General features: G+C 42.5%; 1 protein-coding gene across 1 annotated transcript; it reads right to left on the bottom strand.

Annotated features, from left to right (window-relative positions):
• Positions 1-1,933: 1,933 nt before the first annotated feature.
• Positions 1,934-19,545, bottom strand: hapstr1a (HUWE1 associated protein modifying stress responses a). The gene is made up of 4 exons (XM_078418190.1): positions 19,153-19,545; positions 16,245-16,325; positions 13,568-13,846; positions 1,934-4,189 (listed from the first exon to the last, which is right to left on the bottom strand). Exons 1-4 carry the CDS (start codon positions 19,361-19,363, stop codon positions 3,945-3,947), a joined length of 816 nt encoding a protein of 271 aa, XP_078274316.1. The 5' UTR covers positions 19,364-19,545; the 3' UTR covers positions 1,934-3,944.
• Between the last annotated feature and the right edge of the window lie 1,822 nt (positions 19,546-21,367).

Genomic DNA, 21,367 nt, shown 5'->3' with positions numbered 1-21,367 from the left:
TGCGACTTTGGAGATTTGTGGAATGCATCCCATTGTTCTTAAACCCCTCCATACAATTTGGTATCAGACTTGGTTAATTTAGAGACACAGCATGGAAACAGGCCTTTTTGCCCACACCAGCCATTGCTCCTGTTCACACTAGTTATGAGTTATCCCATTTTCTCATCCACTCCCTACTTGTGTAATCTCTTCTTACTTGGTACTTGATTGCATGTCCAAGACTGAAGGCAAGATTAACTTACATTAAGGGGGGGGGGGGGGGGGAAGTAAAGTTATGACTATAACTCAATTGTCCTATTTCAGCATGTCTGGAATAGTTACCCAACTGCACTTAATATTTTGATAACTTACACCTGTTTGAATTGCACTACCTGGATTTCATTCAAATCATTTTAGTCTTGCCAAGAGTTTCTTTAAAGGAGAAAAGCTGACAAGAAGGCATGGGATGTACAAGAAAACGATCAAGCAGCTGCTCGGAGTGTACTGCTCTATTTTCCAGTTGAGGCAGCAATGGGAGAAAAAAAAACACTAGAAAATGTTTCACACTCAAATTAAAAACATCCAAAGATACTGCCAGATTTTTTTAAAAACCAGAAACCACAGAAATTAAACTTATCTACCAGCTAATGTGCTATAATGGAAATTGGACACAATACAATTCATAGATCTTTATTACTGTTATAGTTCAATCAGACACTCTGGAAGTGCAGTGATTTATTAATGGGACACTCGAGTGTACAAAGTAAAAAAACAAAATTTGGAGACTAAAAGGCCAAAAGTTCAAACCTTCACAACCTAGTCCTGTGGCTACAAATTAAAGCATCTGAGATTATTGACTAAAGACAGCAATTCATTTACAATTAAAATCTTATTACATCGCAAATGCCATATTCTGAAAGTCATCTTCTAGTGACAACGTACATCTGTTGAACACCAAATGGCACCATTACCATGAACTTGGTGTACCATTCAGTAATACCCTCACCTCCGTGTACAATAGGGTATGAGAATACAAAAAAGAAACCAAAATCAACTTAATTTTTTTGCAACTAATATTCAGGTTAGCAAATACATTGGCCATCTTACAGGCATGGATTTATTTAAGTTCTGGGAGATAAAAGCAAAAATGAACCAAATATTTTCCAGAGTGATGCAAGCATTGTATTTTAACTCCCCGTTGTTAACTCCCCATAACTTGAAATTTGCCAATTCTGTCCCTATCCTCGCAGTGAATGTACAACTGCAGAAGACTGGAGGAGGAAAAAGACAAAACAAAAATTTACTCCCAAATGAAGCCATTTTAAAATGCTTTCCAGGTAAACAGGTGCAATGGAAAGAAAGCAACATCTGATTCGCACAGTGTTTATTCTTTCTCCAAGTGCACGCTACAGTTAAAGTAACATTTTGATACAAACTTTTGATGCATAAAACTGCAAGTTACCAATTCTTAAAAATGGCAATTACAGCTTACAGTGGCTTCCACCAAATGAAAGTACTTCAAGAAAAGCAAACAGCGTGCAACTTAGAAATTCATCAGGCAGTTTTTATACCAAGGGATCTGGTAATACCTTTTCAGAACACTTAAAACTTAACTATCAAAACATGGAATTTTAGCAATCTCTTCAAAGGTGGTGACCTATCCCTACTGTTCTTCACCTAGATTTAACATTATACATTGAGCTAGAAAAGTGGCCAAAAAACTACCGCAAAAATCAATCCAGAGGGTTGTGGCAAGAATGGTGTGGATAGACATGCTAATGCCAATCAAATGTAAACAGCAAGGTTGTTAGTGCAAAGTTTGCTCTAAGCCTTATTTTTACTTTTTGGATGTATATTATTTTTTCACCCTTCCCTCTCAACCCCCCCCCCCCCCCCTCCTCCTCCTCACCCCCCCCCCCTCCTCCTCCTCCCCCCCCCCCCCCCCCTCCCTCCCAGGAACCTGTTAAAATTGATACCAGCCCTTCCACAACACCATACTACTTCAAACAGACAGCTTTGTGTTACACTGCCCCTTCTGCACCAACCAACCACACTGACAATTTAACACAATACCCGACCAGAAAACACTTTTTTTTTGAAGGCTAAAACTGATCATTGAGAGTTCCTAACATTCCCAATGACAAAAGGAATCTAGAGACCAATGTAAAATTTAGTAAAATATCTGATGGTCAGCATTTAAGAAATGTACTCAGTTCTTGCCATGCAAATTCTCATTAGGAAATCCAGGATCAGATGAAGCCCTCCTTGCACTTCATTTATTATATAACCTTCTCCAGAAACCAATGACATGGTTTCCAATGTCCATTAATACTACCCATACCTGGCTTGGAGATAGTGAATGGGGCTGGGTGGTTGTGGGGAATAAGAGGGAACTATCAATGGAAGATTAACCTACCTAAACTAAACATTGCAACAACAAAAAAGTGCTGCCTCGCAGCATATTCTTACTGCCTCTGGCTTAAAAAGCAAGCCACCTTTTAGGCTGGCTGGGTTGTCTACTGCAAACATGCAGGAGAGGTCAACAGACAATACCCCCCAGTTAGTATTACTTGAAACAGTAAAATTGCACTTTGCATAGCTTTCTCAATGAGAAAACACGTCAACTCAAAACAGCCATCATGACCAGTATCTGCATGTGCAAATGGGCAAATTGCTTGAGTTAGTGTGTACATCAAGTTTCTGTGCAAGTTGTTGGACTACGTAGTGACCACTTGTAGATTTTAACTTGAAAATCAAAACTAACTGAAAAGGATCGCCATTAAAATCACAGAAGTTTTTTTTGCTAAGCTTGCTTACCACAGTGTAAATTCAGAAGTTAAAATTCCCCCCAAAACTGACATAAGGCTCCTCTTTTAAACACCACATAATGCAACCAGAGGTTACCAAACTACAACGTGACATAAAGCAATTCTTCAGATTTATGCAAGTAGTTTACGCAAATATGTTCACACAAAAAATGTCAACCTCATTTAACTAACTACTGCTGACAATTTCAAAAGTGAGCAGGCCACAAACCAAATTGTCATTTTCTACCCACTGAAGGTTATGTTCCAATAACTACCCAATTATCTGAGCCTGCTCCATTGTGTGAGGAAACATTTAAAACCAAGCATGATGTAGTTCTGATTTTGGATATCCACTCCAGGGTTTGGTGTGCACATTTTATTTACATTATGTAGAACGAGTATCATACCAGCATTCAAATGCTTAGTATATACACATTACATATATTTATATATATTTATATATTTAAACATAACAAGAGTATTTTAGAATTTATGGGAAAGTCAATAGTATTTTTGTATTTTTTGCAACACAAACACAAGAAGTGAATCCAATAAAGATCTTTGTTGATTTTTTGATATTCATTGCATGACCATCATAGCACCATTTCCACAGTTGACAGAATTAGCAGCTGCTTGAGTCTAACTAAAAGTAATCCAATATTGATACAACGCATGTACTTGCACTATACGAACTTGTGTCTTAGTACAGTGCTTTAAAATGGAAGTCTGTAGATTTGACAGAGGATGCCATTTTAACATAGACAATATCAGTGATATATTGGCAACTGTTCAAGCAGTCAACACAGCAGAAAATAAAAAAGGGCAATTAACATGTTAACCAAATTAACATCCAAATCACCCTTCCCTTGAAGAGATAAAAGTTAAGGTCACTTTAGCTTGGAACCTAATGTGTTTACCTATGATGATCTTGCTAACTACTACACAAATGATCAAATGTCCTCTGTCACAAGACCAGTACTGGGAAAGCCATAATTACAAGAGGCAGCTACTGCATTAGTTAGAACTTCCTTTATGGCAATCATTATTGAATTCACTTGTACTTTAACAATCAAACTAGTTACGATGGCCCTCCATTTCCATTCAAGAAAGTGTCGAGTATCAAGTGGCTTTCAAGTAGCATGGTGACAATATAAAAGTTCAAAGCATTCGATTGCGTTTGTGCGTAGGGGAATCAGTGATCACATCTGTACACTGGGCTGAGGAACGCTTCCTAGTGCCACCATTGTCCAAATGGAGTGCCATTTCTTCTGATATGAAAGTGTTCAAATCCACATCATGGAGTCCATTTCTCCTGCGAGAAGAGTTAGAGCTACCACTTACATGAGTGGGAGACCCTGGAGTACTTGAGCGTACACTTATACTAGCCATTGCTCCACTAAGGCCTGTGAAAACAAAAAAACAAATCATTATAAGTGTTAAATGATAAAACATTAATGGTCCCAGTGCACGGTTCACTGACACTGCGGTATTTAGTTGGTTGAACAACTTCAATCCATGGAAGTCACAGCATTTAAGCATGTCTGGACAATAGCTATTTTCCTTGTTACAGCCCATAAAAAATAAGAAGCCAGTTTTCACAATTTAAAGGGCGGCACAATAGCACCACGGTAGAGTTGCTGCCTTACAGTGCCAGAGACCCGGGTTCCATCTTGACTACGGGTGCTGTCTGGCCAGAGTTTGTACGTTCTCCCTGTGACCGCGTGGATTTCCAGAGTGCTCTGGTTTCCTCTCACACTCCAAAGACGTACAGGTTTGTAGGTTAATTGGCTTCAGTAAAAATTGTAAATTGTCCCTGGTGTGTAGGATAGTGTTAGTGTATGAATGATCGCTGGTCAGCGTAGGCTCGGTGGGCTACAAGGCCTGCTTCTGTGCTGTATCTCTAAACTCTCAATGCAAAACCTAACATGACGATGCAATAAAAGGACACAAAATGCTGGAGTAACTCAGTGGGTATCTCTGGAGAACTTGGATGGGTGATGTTTGGGTCAAGGCCACTCTTCAGACTGATCGTATGGTGATTGTGGGGAGAAAGGAAAGCTGGGAGGAGGCTGAACAAAGCACGGCAGGTGGACACAAGCAAGGGGGGGGGGGGGGGGAGTTGCTAGGCAGATGATCGGAGCAAAGGCCAGAGATTAAAGCAGGTGTGAGACAGTGATTGAAGAGTTGCAAATTATGAAGCCAGAGAAAGGAATTTAGAAGGAGTGAGAGGGGATAAATATGTACGTCCAGGTGGGGCACGGGGGAGTGAATACAACAATCCAGCCTCAGGAACTATTGACAGTTTGTGTAGGAGAAACCCCAATTCATTTTTATCTCATTCATACAACATCATAACGATGCACAAATAGGATAAAGTTTGATACCTTTATCAGCTCAAGACCATGGAGACCAATTAGATTTGCCAGTAAGCCTAGAGAAGCTATTGGAGAAAATTATCTGGGATAGGATTTACTCCCATTTGGAAGAGCATGGGTTAATTACGGACAGTCAGCATGGCTGTGTATGCGGCAGATCATGTCTTACCAGCTTGATTGAGTTTTCCGAGGTATCGACAAATGTAATCGAAGAGAGTCAGGCATGGATGCGCAGGAATCTGTACTGGGACCTACATATAAGTCCAAGTCATATGTAAATGGATTGGTTGGTATGTTTGCAAATGTCACCAAGTATGCTGGGGTCACAGATTGTGAGGAAGGCTGTTAAAGTTTACAGCGGGATACAGAAATGGCAGATGGTGTTTAATCTGAGCAATTATGAGGTACTGCACTTTGCCAGGGAATAATATACAATTAATGGCATGACTGATATGTACAGAGGGATATTAGGATCCAAGTCCACAACTCTGAAAGTGGTAAAGGTGTCATATAGCTTGCCTTCAGTGGTCAGGGCATTGAGTATAAGGAAGTCAGGATGCAGCATTATAGGCCGCATTTAGTATATTGCATGCGGTTCTGGAGGTCCCAATGCAGGAAGAATGTGGAGGCTTTGGAAAGGGGATAGAGAAAGTTTACCAGAATGATGCCGCGATTAGAAGGTATTAGCTCCAAGAAGGTAGTGTACCGACTTGGTGTTTTCTCTGGAAGACGAGAGATTGAGGGGAGACCACATAGAAGTATATAAAATTATGAGAGGTACAGATAGGATAGACGGTCATAACCGTTCTCCCAGGGTGGACATGTCAAAGACTAGAGGGCATAGCTTTAAGGTCAGGGGGGCAAATCTTCAAGGAGATGTGCGGTCCAAGTTTCTTTTTGCAGAGGGTGATCAGTGCCTGGAACCTACTACTGAGGGGGGTGCTTGAAGCAGATACGTTAGAGCCATTTGGATAAGCTTATGGATATGCAGGGAATGGAGGGATGTGGATCATGTGCAGGCCGATAATCTTGGTTAGCCTACTTTTGAAGAGCCCTTGGCAATGCAAAATAGGAAATATTGATTCCACGTTCACATAGCAAAATCCCACAAATCACAGTGGCCATGACGACTGATTGAATTGTGGATTTGACAATGACAAATTTAGCATAAAAATGTAAATGCCATGCACAATTTAATGTTTCAGGCATGCTTGTGTTTGTATTGGGAGAGTTCAATGTAGCCTTGCTTCATAGCATGGTGAAAAAAAAGAAAGCCGACATTGGCAAAACTCACCAGCACTAACTGAATTCAACAGGCTGACAAAAGTCATTTTTCACTGAAGATTATGGCCATTGAACTGAAGAGATTTAACCAAATTATCAGTAATGTGCCCCCAAAAGGCCGGTAATTAAGCAAATGTTAGCATTATTTATATAAATTCCACTAAAAGACTGCAATAAGTTATTCTGGATGAACAGAAGCAGGGGGCCTCCACTGGTCTTTGACATTGCTCTGCCATTCTGGAAGATCACAGCTGATCTGTAACCCAACTATACCTATGCACCGAAGAACACAAAACAGAATACACCCCCACCTCCTCCTCAGGTCCCTTTACCTCTCCCCTCACCTCCAACCAGGGACCCCAGCAGCTCAAGGTGAGACAGGTCCACGTGCACCTCCCCCCTCCCTCTCCACTCACATTCCTTCATCAAGCTTCACAAACCCTTTGGTTTTAATCTCCGGCCTCTGTTGCAACCATGTGTCTAACAACCCCCCCCCCCCCACTGTCCACCCATCATCTGCTTTGCTCTGGTCCACCACTCCCCTCTCCCAGCTTTTTTCTCACCTCCTCCCCACACCACCGCCTCCCCATACACACAATCAGTCTGAAAGGTCGCAACCAAAACGTCACCTATCCATGTTCTCCAGTTTCTGCCTGACCCGCTTGAGTTACACCAGCATTTGGTGTCTTTTTTGTAAACTAACGCCTGCCATTCCTTGTTTCTACAGAATACAGCCATGAACCCTTGAACCTGAACTGCAATTCAAGAGCGTCACTTCAAATCCATTTCTTAAACAATTGCAACTTGGCAATTACCTTAAAAGGCTACCATTATTCTGAAACTATAATCCTTTGTTCTAGACTTCCTCCTGAGAAAATAAACAATTCTTTTTATATTCTGCACATAGACCCAACCAGCTAAGCCTTTACTCATCCCAGGAATTAACCAAGTGAACTTTTAAGAAACTATTCCCGTGTAAATATATACATTCCTTTTAAATGTATAAAAATTGTACATAGTACTTCAGGTAGTCTTACTGGTGCCCAGAGGTTGCCGCATGGCTTCTTCGCTTTGTTCTCTTGTTGCAAAAGCCAATCGTGCATTTGCTCTCTTAATTACTGGTTTTACTGCAAGCTAGCTTTGTACTTCATTTACGAGGAGACAGAGATGCCTCTGCTGTCATTCATCACTCCCATGTCCTCTAAATACCTTTAACTCCCTCAGATTTAAAATTAAGCAACAGTTACCATGGCGAAAGCATTCTACCCTCTGCACATAAAAGTGATTTTTAACCACTGCTAAAGATCAGACTTTTGTTAAAATTCCCAACTGGAAAAAATAGCTTCTACCCATCTTCCCAGTTACCTTTGACGAAATTAAAAATGTCAGGTCATTTCCCAACACCCCAAATACCCAGAAAATATCTCTATGAGGCCTTTTACAATTCTAAGCCCCACATGTTATTCTAGTACATCTACAATAATAAACACAAGCTTAAACTGTTACATCACTAAGGCCAAAATATGGTTGCTAAGATGTGTGGCCATGAGCCCTGGCAATATTCAGGTGACGTCTTGCAGTTTTGTTTCTATTGCACGATGTCCCTGCACTGTGGTCCCTGTGATTTTTGAGGGCAGCTTTCTCTTAGCCGTTTTTTTAAAAATTGATATATTTTGAAGTAACCAAAAAGGTTAACAAGGGCAAAGCCGCAGACTTTTTGTATGTGGACTTCAGCAAGGCATCTGATTAGGTAGGCTGCTCTGGAAGGTTAGATTGCAGGAGATCCAGAGAGAGCTAGCCAACTGGATGGAAAATTGGGTTCTTGGAAGGAAGCAGATGCTGAAGGTGGAAGGTTGTATTTCGGACTGGAGGCTTGTGACTCATGGTGTGCCTCAGGGATCAGTGCTGGAACCATTGCTGTTTGTGGTTTATATCAATGATATGAATGAAATGTACACGGCATGGTTAGTGTTTTGCAGATGACATGAAAGTGGGTGGCATCATAAATAGCAAAGATAGTTAACAAAAATTACAGCAGGATCTTGATCAGTTGGCCAGGTGGGCTGAGGAATGGCTAATGGAATTTAATGTAGTTAAGTGTGAAGAGTTGCATTTTGAAATGTGAAACCAGGGTAGGACCTTCACTGTGAATGGCAGATCCCTGAGGAGTGTTATAAACCAGAGGGATCAAGGAATACAGGTACACAGTTCCCTGAAAGTGACATCACAGTTAATAGAGTGGGAAAGAAGGCCTTTGGTACATTATCCTTCATCAGTCAGGGTATGCATATAGAAATTGGGATGTTGTGTTACAGTTGTACAAGACATTGGTGAGGCCGCATTTGGAGTATTGTGTTCAGTTTTGGGAACCCTTCTATAAGGATGATGTTGAGCTGGAAAGAGTGCAGAGAAGATTTACGAGGATGTTGCCAGGACTTGAGGGTCTGAGCTATAGGGAGAGGTTAGGCAGGCTAGGACTTTATTCCTTGGAGCACAGGGGGATGAGTGGTGATCTTATAAAGGTGTATAAGATGATGAGGGGGACAGTTTAGGTAAATACAGAGTCTTTATCCCATAGTAGGGGAATCAAGAACTAGGGTACATAGTGACAGAGGAAACATTTAATAGGACCCTGCGGGGGAACTCTTTCACACATAGGGCAGTGTATATGGAACAAGCTGCCAGAGGTGGTGGTTGAGGCAAGTAATATAACTACATTTTAAAGACATTTCAACAGGTTCATGGATAGAAAAGGTTTAGAGGGATATGGACCATATGCTGGCAGGTGGGACCAATGTAGATGGTGCCTTTTGGTTGGCATGGGTCTGTTGGGCCAAAGGGCCTTTATCCGTGTTGTATGACTATCTTAAATGTCAATGAAAATAAAGCCTCAAATCATTTTTCACTCTACTACTACTTGGTTTTCCTTTTCAGAATATTGCTCTACAATTCATTTGCCAGTTAGCTCAAATCTACAAGTTTGCAATTTAACCCTGCCATTCAAACTCCTTACAAATAGCAGCTCATTATATTTGTTTGACTTTTTATCCCACAGAGTTATGTTCAAGTATGGTGAATAGCTTCAGACCAACAAATTCTTGCAGGACATCATGATTCTGGACCAACTACAGTAGCTATCAAAATTAACTTCAAATTTTCATCCTTGATCCTAATTAGATGCCACATGACAAGAGCCATCAAGATACATACCCTTCCTCCAAATGAATGCTCTGACTAACCACTCATTTACACTAATACATTATATCACTAGGGGCAACTTGCAGCAGCCAATTAACGACCAATCCTATGTGTTTAGAATGTGGGAGGAAACACACATGGACACGGAGAATGTAAAATACTCTACACAGAGAGTGCCCGAGGTCAGGATCAAAAGGCAGCTGCTCTACAAGCTATGTTGCAGTCAATTTCCAAGCTTCAATAACCATAAGTAAACTGTAATAGCCAAAGATAATCCACTGAAAGACTACATACAAGAGTGTTTTCAGAAGATAAAGGAAAACATTTAAAACAAGTACAAACATTTTATTTGGATTCATGATTTGGAAATTACACTCCCAGCATTGGACACTGGAGATTAAGCTGCTCAGAAGGATCCTTCATTTTAAATACACCACTGTATTTAATTGGGGCAGCCATAATATCTAGTCTACAGATTTCCATCTTAAATAGAACAACAGATAATTATTACCATTGTCTCATGTACTATCCAGAAAGGGGAGAAATTGCAAAATGTGAAGGGCATGTACTAACAACTTTTACTGGAAATTGGTCACAAGCATCAAATGGCTAGTTGAAATTAACAGAATTAACCAGAGAGGCCATCGGCTTCAATAAAACCAAATCTCATGAAAGTTTTACAGCTGGATATTCCTGGTTGGACCCATGGCCCATATTGGATCTAGATGGCTGAAATGGTCTGAGTCTGTGCAAGGCTCAGTTAGAGTTTCAAATGCCATAATGACACAGGAAAGGCAAAATGCATTTACCTATAAAACTCCTCAAAAGCTCTGACGATAAAAACATGCCTCTACTCCCACCCAACATCAGTCTATCAATACTTCTTAAATTGAATAACCAGACATTTAAAACTAGAACTTAAACTACTATTGGTACAATTATCTCATTCTTCACTATAGCACCCACTGAAATGAATAGGCTCACAGATCCCTTCCCAATGTTAACGGTGGAAGTTTTTATCAGCCAACCAGACCAGAGGTGGCATTTTGAATTGAGGCACATGGCTAAATTTTAGATGGAGCCACACAAAAATCGAGTTCATTAACACCTAGAGATGGGAGTTTATTGAACTGGTTGGAGCAGATGCGAACAGAATAAAACATACCCCCACTGAGCTAATCCAGTGGAAAAAATGGACACACAAGAGACAATAGATGGAAATAATCCACTGGAAGAAATTAGCTGGTCGGGCAGCATGAAGGGAAGGAAATGGACAGACGACATTTCAGGTCGGGACCACTCTTGATTTCATACTTGATGTTGAGCGGGATAGTTTAGGGTGTCATGTGCACCTTAATGTTCAGTGCAGAATTAAAACAGCTGTACGTGTAGGTCATGGCCAGCACCCCTGGGTACCGATCATTCATCTGGAGCTAATCATCTGGATTCCCACAAAAACATTATACACACTAAACTCCTGATTTTAAGTGATAAGTTGGTTCTTCACAAGTCTTGAAAAGCAACATGAAATACAACCATTTCCTCAAGAAATTAAACTTGTCAAAACCTGACACTTTCCAAACACACTAAACTCAATACAATCTCGTTCTTACAAACTTAAGTACCAACATGACAAAGCGGAAATTTGTTTTTATAAAAACTCTCAATCAAGCCATTTAATTAAGTACAGGCTCACCACCAATTTCCAGCAAAGGCACAAAATTACGATAGCACTCCCAAAAATGTGGGGCCTAGACCAGGTGAGGCAGTCTATCTCTACCATTGAGATTTCCACGGTGATCTGCGGGTCAAATTTGCCACCTGCTGCCGGGGCTCTGGAACTCCAACTTGGCCAGACAGAGTAGGTACATTCCCATAGACGACTCCGCGGTCTATTGGCAGGTTGAATTTGCCCCCAGCGGTCGGGGCCAGTGTATCCGTTCCCATAGCCGATCGGTGGGTCAAATTCACCCACTGCAGACGGGATTTCTGGAACTCCAGCCCAGCTAGCAGATCTGTTCCCATAGCCGACTTCCAAGGACGACTTTGCGGGCCAGTATCTTAGCCTCTGGGCAGCCTAGCCGGACCGCTCTACTCCTGAGACTGTAACCTCTGTTGGTCTGGCAAAACGGATAATCCAGAAAGGCTCTGGAATTAAAATCTTACTCCCGTCGAATAATTTGCAATCCAAATCAATATCCTTCAGGTAGCAAAAGCAATAAATCAAAAATTCCTCAAAATATTATTTAAATTAAACTATTTAATCCAAAATTGTTTCGTGACCTTAAACTTGTCAAAAAACTTTTCTCTTTTCTACAATACAATGACAATTTCTCCAATTACAATCAGACTGATCTTTGTTCATGTTTTTAATTCGTAAAAATAAAAAACCACACAAAGCCTTTCTCACTCAAACTTGCCATAGTGAATTAATAAACGATTTTAAGGATCCGTCAGCAGAATTACACAGCATCAAGAGATGTAAGATAACTCGCATCAATCCAGATTATGAAACCACACAGAAAATGGATAGGCCACACTACAGCATGGCTAAATAGCACTCTTTTCTGGTTCAATCATTGGTTTCAATCTACAAATTAGGTAGAAAATAGCTCTCAAACATCACCAACTGTTGTGCTTTACTTGTAGCACATTTATTTCACCTCATTCGTTTTTCCAACAGTTAACACCCGTTACAATCTGCTGATGTCTTCCCTCCCTTGCCGACTTATGCCACTTAATGCCACACTTTACGTCTGGCCATCTCTTCTAAAATTTGAATTAACCCACATGAATGGGCAGAGTACAGAAATGGTAAAAGGCAAAAGGAAAACAGGAAATTAAGGCTTGGAAAGAAATAACAAATAATTTAAATTTAAAAACACCAAGAATTGTGGGTGGGGTGCAAATAGAGCCGTTAAAATATCCATCAGCATTGAGGCAGTTAAGTTATATCCTCCTTTCATACAAGTAATGATCAAATGGAGGTGATAATTCTGCAACAAGCTAGTGACAACTGAAATTGGTTAAAAAAAAAGGGCAGTGCATTGACCAACCCAAGTGCTTGTAAAATTAGTTTTCAAACACATCAAACCCCGCTAGTACTCCCAGACATGGAATTCCAAAGGGTGTTATTAGACATTGTCAAAAATTTACCATTGGAATGCTGGGCAAAAGTGTCTAAATTTAAAATAACATATTCCAAAAAAGAATGCAACAATACATCAAATGACAAAGTATAAAACTTTTGTAAATTCTACACCAAAGACAGCAAAACCTTTTGAACTGTTTAAAGTAATGACGCACTAACTTAATGCCTGTCATGAGATTGTCATGTGATATTAATAGCACTAGAATGGACAAATAAGCATTAAAACATAAGCTTTAAAAATACATGATATTTTCAATCACCCCTCTTCCGCACCAAAAGAAAAAGTCACAGTATCTTGAATATTCAGTGCTGGAACTCAAATTGAAATGCCTGAAGTAAAAATATTTTCATAAAGATTAAATGATTTGTACAACTCCCAATGTTTAGCAAAACGTAACTCAACTGTTACCCAGAAGCAGCTCAGATGGTGTTTTATGGGTCTAAATTGTGTTAAATCGGCAATGATAAAGCATTTCACAGAACCTTAATAGATTACCAAAAATCAAGCAGACAATTCCGTGTGCTACCAAACACAAGCAAACATAAAATGCACTTGAAACGTTTCAATTTCACTTGAATATTGTCATTAATGAAATTATAATGGAGCAACATATTACAATGAAGCTACATTTCATCATACCACGAGCAAAATCTTTGACAGACAAAATTGAGATATCAATCTAATAATGCTGAAGTTCTGCATGTGAATATAAATGATATTTTGAAATCAGCATTTATTTTCCTCAAGCTTTATCACATAATAGTATAATTACCATGTAGTGCAATGGCTTCACGGAAAGGCTGTAAGTCCGTCTCTACAGATGAGCTAGTTTCTGTTGTGGGTGCTCTGGTGGGAGAGGTTACAACTGTCAGTCTAGGGGGAGCTCTGGTATTGCGTGGCGGTGGCGCTTTTCCGCATAAAAAGCTGATTAAATCTTCTCTTCGAATGGTCCGTCTCCGCTTTTTTACCCAAGCTAACACATCCTTATTACGTCGTTGATAACCGATCTGAATTCCTAAATCATAACTTCTGCGTTGAGCTTCAATACTTTCTGAAACAAGAAAAACTTCTCAGAATAGCCAGGTACGTTCAAAATTTAAATTATTCTATATACCAAGACATGCATTTACTGACCTTGTCAATTTGGCTTTTGGGCCAATTTACTTCCTCATTACAGAATTTATGTATCAAGCTTGACACTAATTCTGCAAGGCCTAAATGCAGATTACAGCTCCTTGATTTAATATCATTAATTTCAGCAAGATTATCTCAACCATAGTAGATTTAAAAAAATTAGGTTATCAATTTAGAACTGTTTAACACGTTACTCAAAACAAATGAGGTGGCATGGTGGCGTAGCAGCAGAGACCCATGTTCAATCCTGACTACTGGTGCTGCCTGTACGGAGTTTATACATTCTCCATGTGACAGCGTGGATTTTCTCCGGAAGCTCCGGTTTCCTCCCACGCTCCACAAACGTACAGTTTGTAGGTTAATTGGCTTCGGTAAAATTGTAAATTGTCCCTATGTGTAGGATAGTGTTAGCGTACGGGGTGATCGCTAGTCAGCGCGGACTTGGTAAGCCGAAGGGCCTGTTTCCATGCTGTATCTTTAGTCTAAAATCACTAAAGTTTAAACAAAGAGCAAGTACAGCTTTAGAATCATTAGATGTTTAAAAATAACTAAAATATTTGTGTGCACTACATTCTGACTGAGCACAGATGCATCAGATTGTTGCAAGACAATAAGTACACTATGGCCAAAACTCACAAGCAACCAAAAATATGAAGGATAATACAAAAAATTTCCCACTGCTGCACAATTTGTCTCACGTGTAACAGATTACAAATGTTACAGATTAAATTTGGTCAGATTAAATTTACAAAATTGACATGTTATTTGTTAATATTTAACTTTGGAAGATCTCAGCAAATTTCTCCAACAATTAACATGTTAATTATTTTCAATATTTGGGATAAATGCAAAACCTATAATTCCCTTCATAAGCCAAAATTGAGCAAAAATCATTGCTACAAGGTGCAAATCAAAACACATTGACTTTAGCAAGAAAATGACAATGTCAGAATGTTTTATCAACACCCAGTAGTACAACAAATGAAATGTTATTCTTACCAGCAAAATGAAGTCTAATCTTTCAACCCTCAAACTAACAGTAAATAGTATTCTTGTAAATTATAGCTTTGACTGAATTAAGGCTATCCAAATTAAAAATTTCCTTTGCCATTTTTAAAAAACTTTAAATTTTAACTACTTTCAAAAACATTTCAACCATATGTTTAGAACTCAAGTATACTTTATTTTCCTTTGCGCTCAGAATGCATCATGTACATATAATTGTACAAGCTCAGAGACTACAGTAAAAAAATGAAGACGATTCAGCTATGTGTAAATACAAGGCCATTGACTCAAATGTTGCCAGTATAACTGTGCTTTGCCTATCATATGAAGCAGTTGGACATGCATTTTTCTTTGTACAAATTTACTACCATACTTTATGACCCCTTAATTGTAAGATTAGACTAGGTTTTTCATAGAGCATTCTTACATACCGTGCTAAGAATGATGCACATTAGGAATGGTAACAAACAATTTACTCAGAGTCAGCTCTCAAAGCAAAAATGAGTGCCAAGTGTTGAGCAAATGACAGCCAAGTATAGGTGGTGTTTTATTTTGAGCATTAAAATGTAGAAAGGAATTTCAGCAAGTTCCTAGTTTGTCATAAAGGCTTTCTGCGATTGCTTGGTAATCTATTGCCTAATTTATAATGTTAACAAAATATGGCATATACAAAGGGCTTCAGGAACAGAACTGCTTTAAAGCAATCAATAAATTAAATGTGCACAACCGAGGCTGACAATTTTAATGGCATGTTTAGAACAAAAGTCACCTCATAAAACTAATGGGAATGGTCTTTGCTTTTTGGAGTATTTAACGAGAATAATTTTTTTAATTAACTGTAGGCATTGAATAGAAAGCATTAAACCAAAAATGTTTGCAGCAAGGAAATCTTGTTTTGGCTGTCTTGGGTATCCACAATCATGAGTCATGCAAGGAAACCGAGAGGGGGAGGGGAGAAGGGGAAGTGTTTTGGACTCAACCTCTTTAGTCACTTAAAAACTGGAAACAGCACTCAGAACATTTATAGTTATGCGAATCATCGTTTGACAAAATCAATGCCTCTGAACTTACATTCACTTCCAAAACAGTAAGAACGGAGTAAGCTGCTGCATGAAGCTTCAATATTTCACTTGCAATCCTGATAAATCCCAAATGTACCCCTGACAGTTATTACGATATCCAATTAAATTAAGCAGCACATTGCTTCATTTGGCCATTTTTAAGTTCAACGCCTAAAATGTCAACCCCGCTGCAGACACGGGTACACGAGTCCAGACAATGCAGAGTTAACAAAAAGGTTTGAATATTACCTTTGTACACATTGGTGACAGCCGAGGCGGCATTTTGAAACGGGACCCAGAGTGACAGCCCTTGTTGCTGACAGACTCGATCTACGAAGACCACACAGGGAGGGGAACGGTAGGGGATGAAGGAGAGGGGATGGGGAGAGAGTTAAAAAACAAGTTAGCAAAGCCATAAATACAAACTGATCTCCAAAAAGACACTGTAATACATTTAGAAAAGGAACAAAAGCACCGGCCATGTTTGATTTCAGCATTACCCTTGCATCTGTAATTTCAAAATAAACACTATTTTCAGGCAGTTTCAAACATTAAAATTATATATTTTTTAAATCCACACTTGGTAAGGAATAATCTTTATCAATTTTGTTTGTCTGCTAGCACATATTTGAAGACATTGTGCCAATTTTAATTCCCACAATATTAACACCCAGCCCACAGACACACTAGACCGAGTTTAAAATTCTATTAACATTTTTAACCATGTCAATTGATAAAACAATCGTTCTACTTCTGGCTGTGTGGAGCACACTCCAAAACATTTCGGCCCACCCATTCCACAAAGCCAAATATTGGTTTACAAGTATAACTACAAGCATTTAGTGTTAAAATACACTTGCAGAAATAAAAGCATGAACTGACAACTTTAAGTCTCTCTGCCTTCTGCCTACATGAACTGCCATCAATTCCCACGTAGCTCTCCAAACCGTGAAGGGCTCCAAAACGCTGTCACATTGCAGGGTCAGGGTGAAAAAGAGAGCCCCAGATCATTGGTGCCATCCAGAGGAGGGAGGACAGGCAATACTGGAGGGATCCAGACCCCAGTGCCAGAGGTGACCCTGGAAAACTGTGATGTGCATGGTGTGTGGGGTCTCTGCACCACTCGTGATGTGAGGGAGGGATGGGAAATCCAGACAATGCCAGATTTACAGACGGGGCGAAGGTTCGGGGATAGGGGTGGGTTTTGAGCAGGGATCTGGGGGGTGGGAAGCAGGGGTTATGGGGGGTGGGAAGCAGGGGATATGGGGGTGGGAAGCAGGGGATATGGGGGTGGGAAGCAGGGGATATGGGGGTGGGAAGCAGGGGTTATGGGAGGTGGGAAGCAGGGGTTGTGGGGGTGGGAAGCAGGGGATATGGGGGTGGGCAGCAGGGGATATGTGGGTGGGAAGCTGGGGATTTGGTGGTAGGAAGCTGGGGATATGGGGTTGGGAAGCAGGGGATATGGGGGAGGGGAAGGGATTATGGGGGGGGGGATATCTAGCATAGCAAGGATACCTGGGGGATGGGGACAACATGAGGGTGGTTATTGGGGAAAATTGGGGGGTGTTTGTATGGGGAGTGGTTGGGAGGAGGTATATGTGAGGTTGGGAGCAGGGATATGGGGGGTTGGGTTTGGTCATATGGAGGCTGCAGATGTTTGGGGATAGAAAAGGATTGTGGTGGGGATGGGGGGACACAGATATATTGTGGGTGGCGATGGGGGGTCAGAGATATGGCGGGTTGAGTGGCTGGCATTTAAGGAGGGGTTGAGGGACAGAGAGATAGGAGGGGCAAGAATATGGGGGGGTGTTGGTGTGGATATGGAGGGCAGGTGGGGATATGAGGGGGGGCTCAGGAGGGATTGGAGGGTGTTGATATCAGGAGTGGTCTGTAGACGGGATATTGAGGGGTTTGGTCATTTGAAAGCTGGAGGAGGGGTTTGTCAATAGGTAGTGGGTCGTGGGTTTGGGAGAGGGTGTGGGCCATGCGTTTGGGGAGGGTGGGGGCGATTTGTCTGTGTGTTTGTGGATTTGGAGAATATGGGGGTGGTGAATTTGGGGGAGTCATGGATTAAAGTGGGGTTTGTGGGAGTGTTCCTTGTTGGTTTTGGAGAGGGTGAGCATCATGGGTTGGGGAATTTTGTGGTGGGGAGGGGGGTTGTGTGTTGTAGGGAAGGGGATCGTGGGTTGGTGGAAAGGGATCATAGGTTGGTGGAGTCGTGCATTATAGTGGGGGTTGTGGGAGTGTTTGTCGTAATGAGGTTTATGGATTTGGATCCGGTGTGGATCGTGGGTTTGGGGGGATGGGGATGGTGGGTTTGGGGGGGTGTGGGGATGGTGGGTTCAGGGGAGGATGGGGATAGTGTGTTCGGGGGGGGGGGATTGTGGGTTCGGGGGGGATGGGGATGGTGTGTTCGGGGGGGGTGGGGATGGTGTGTTCGGGGGGGGGTGGGGATGGTGTGTTCGGGGGGGGTGGGGATGGTGGGTTCAGGAGAGGATGGGGATAGTGTGTTCGGGGGGGGTTGTGGGTTCGGGGGGGGTGGGGATGGTGTGTTCGGGGGGGGTGGGGATGGTGTGTTCGGGGGGTGGGGATGGTGGGTTCAGGGGAGGATGGGGATGGTGTGTTCGGGGGGGATTGTGGGTTCGGGGGGGATGGGAATGGTGTGTTCGGGGGGGTGGGGATGGTGGGTTCAGGGAAGGATGGGGATGGTGTGTTTGGGGGATCGGGGGGATCTCCTCAAATGGGGATCATGGGTTAGGAAAGGGGATCATGGGTTTGGGGTTGCTGTACATTATAGTGGGGTTTGTGGGAGTGTTTGTTGTAGTGGGGTTTGGATAGGGTGGGGATCGTGGGTTTGGAGTGGAGATTGTGGGGGGGGGTGAATAGAGATCGTGTGTTGGGGGGGTCGTGGATTTGGATAGGGAGGGGATCGTGGAAGGGGGAGTCGTGGGTTGGGGAGTGGAGATTGTGGTTACATGGGGGGGGGGGGTGAATGGAGATCGCGTGTTGGGGGAGGGGAATCGTGGATTTGGAGAGGGTGGGGATCGTGAGGGGGGGGGGGTGATTCGTGGGATGGTGTGTTGGGGGTGTGGGGTGATTCGGGGTGGGAGACATGGTAAGAAGTGGAGTAAGGGGCGCCACTACCCCGCCGCCCTACCTTTGTAGAGCTGGGCCACAGCGGTGGCCGAGTTCTGGAAGAGGTGCCACAGCTTCTGCTGGCTCTGCTCCTGCTCCAGCGACGCCCTGTCGGCCTCGGCCTGCTGCTGCTGTTCGCTCTCGGCCAGGCACTGCCGCTCCCACTTGGAGAACCAGTGCTCGGGGCAGTGCTCCTGGATCTCGGTCTCCCGCTCCTCTTTCTTATCCTCCATCACAGGCCGCCCTGCATCGACTGTTCCGGCGCGGTGCGTGGGGCTGGCGGGCCGACGGATGGGCGGGCGGACGGGCAGGAATGTCTTGTCTTTTATTTTCTCAATATAATTTATCGTTTTGTAGTATCCTTGCCCCCTCAGCTCCAGCTGGGATTTTTTTTTCCTGATATCGCCGCCCGCCCCACCCCCTCCCCCCCACCACCCTAAACTTACACAAACCCCACCACCCCCTCCCCCAACACAGACACCATTAAAACCTTGCCCGGCGCCGTCAACAATCGCCCCACTTGCACTTTTCGCTGACGTTATTAAACTGAAGGGGTGGGTGAGGGGGGGTGGTGGGTGGACGCGCCGTCCGCCGCGCCGCGCCGCGCCCCTCAAACCCTAACGTGAAGGCCGGAAGGTGCCGCCCGCCCGCCGCCGCCTCGCAGTCTGCCCGCCGGCGCTCGTGCCCGCGCCCCCTGCTGTCCCCGCGCGCGCGCGCGCGCGTCCCCGCGGCACCGCCTCCTTTGTCCCGCCTCCCCCCTCCCATTGGTGTGACGGCGCGCAGACGATTGGTGGGCGGCACGTCATTCAGCATGACGTACAGGAGATGGGCGGGGCGGCCGCGCGACGCTTGTTTCAGCGAGGGGGGGGAAGGGCTGGCGCGAACGCGCACGCACGCTCTCCTTTTCCCCACCCTTTCCTCTCACAGAGGGAGACGCGTACGGCCCGGGGGGGGGGGCCGTACTGCGTCATCACGTTCCGGGGGAGGGGGAGGAGGAGGAGGGAGATGTCTGACGGAGCCAACGTCGTGCGTTCGTCCGTCCGTCCCCGCCTACCGCCCCTGTGCGCATGCGCGGCGACCTCCCGCCCCTCCCCGGTGGAGCAGCCGGCCATGTGATGTAGACGGACCGCCCTTCGTCGTGAAACTTCAAAAAGCAAGATTGGCACTTTATCAAGTACCATTTACATCGCTTTTTAAAAAACAATAATAATCTCAACACATTTTGATAAGAAAAAGAAATGAAATCACGTTGTGCTGTTGCCGTCCTTATATTTTGCTTGTGTGCTTGTCCCTTGAGAAGATGGTGGTGAGTTGCCATTTTGAACCGGGAAGGTTCATCTGGTGAAGTTACTTCCAAGATATTGCTGAATATGAAATTCCAAGGTCTATACCCAGTGATAATAAAGGAATAACAATACATTTCAGAGTCAGGGTGACGAATGACTTGGAAAAGATTGACCAGTCATTTATGCCTGACAAGATCCGTCAAACAGCAATATGGCACAGATAATCAGTTCAGTGGTGATACTGAGAGGGCGTATTTTGGAAACAAAGGGTCTCCCTTGCTTTTCTTCACATCACCATGGGATATTTTGAAGGACGAGAGACACCCACGGTTTTAAAATGTTTTCTGCATATTTGCAACTCAATAATGTAGGCTCTCAAGAATCTTAGCCTAAGCTATTTTTGTGTGTTTAAATCACCAGTAGAGAGTAGACCACTTTAAACCTTTGAGTACAGACTTTGCGCACAGTTTTGAGACTGCACTGCTGTTGACATTGTCATTTTCTTTGGTCTTAAGCCAGAGGAGGAACAATCTAGTTACATTTTTTTTAAACAAGCCAGATTCTTTTGTATTTTATTTTACTAGCAAAGGTGACAATGTGTTTTTAAAAGGAAAGGTCTACCAATTGTCAACAGGTTCAGTATCTTCAAAGGAAATCTAGTGTTTCCTTTAGAAAAAAGCTAGTGAATTATGGTTTAATTATTAATGAGCATAAGCTGCCAGTTTTTTTTGAGATAAATTTTTTATTGGAGATAGGTACATCTTTACAGTCATACATTTTTAAATTGATAATATTGTCAATTATTATTATATTGTCTCCAATACCTTTTGCCCCCTTTTTTTTTTTAAACTAGATAGAACTAAAGAAATAGATGAAGTAAAGAAAGAAAAGAGAGAGAAGCAAAATAAAAACAAAAACAAAAACAAATTATAAAGATAAGGAAAAAGTTAG

This window comes from Rhinoraja longicauda, chromosome 21 (assembly GCF_053455715.1).
Source record: "Rhinoraja longicauda isolate Sanriku21f chromosome 21, sRhiLon1.1, whole genome shotgun sequence".
Classification (NCBI taxonomy): domain Eukaryota; kingdom Metazoa; phylum Chordata; class Chondrichthyes; order Rajiformes; family Arhynchobatidae; genus Rhinoraja; species Rhinoraja longicauda.
Note: the sequence above shows the minus strand (reverse complement) of the source record. Positions and strands in the feature narration are given on the sequence as shown.

Coding starts and splice junctions, on each gene's coding strand:
- hapstr1a (XM_078418190.1), bottom strand. CDS start 19,363: ATGGAGGATAAGAAAGAGGAGCGGGAGACCGAGATCCAGGAGCACTGC. Junction 16,326..19,152: donor TGTGGCCCAGCTCTACAAAG/GTAGGGCGGCGG, acceptor TGGTCTTCGTAG/ATCGAGTCTGTCAGCAACAA. Junction 13,847..16,244: donor TGTCACCAATGTGTACAAAG/GTAATATTCAAA, acceptor TTCTTGTTTCAG/AAAGTATTGAAGCTCAACGC.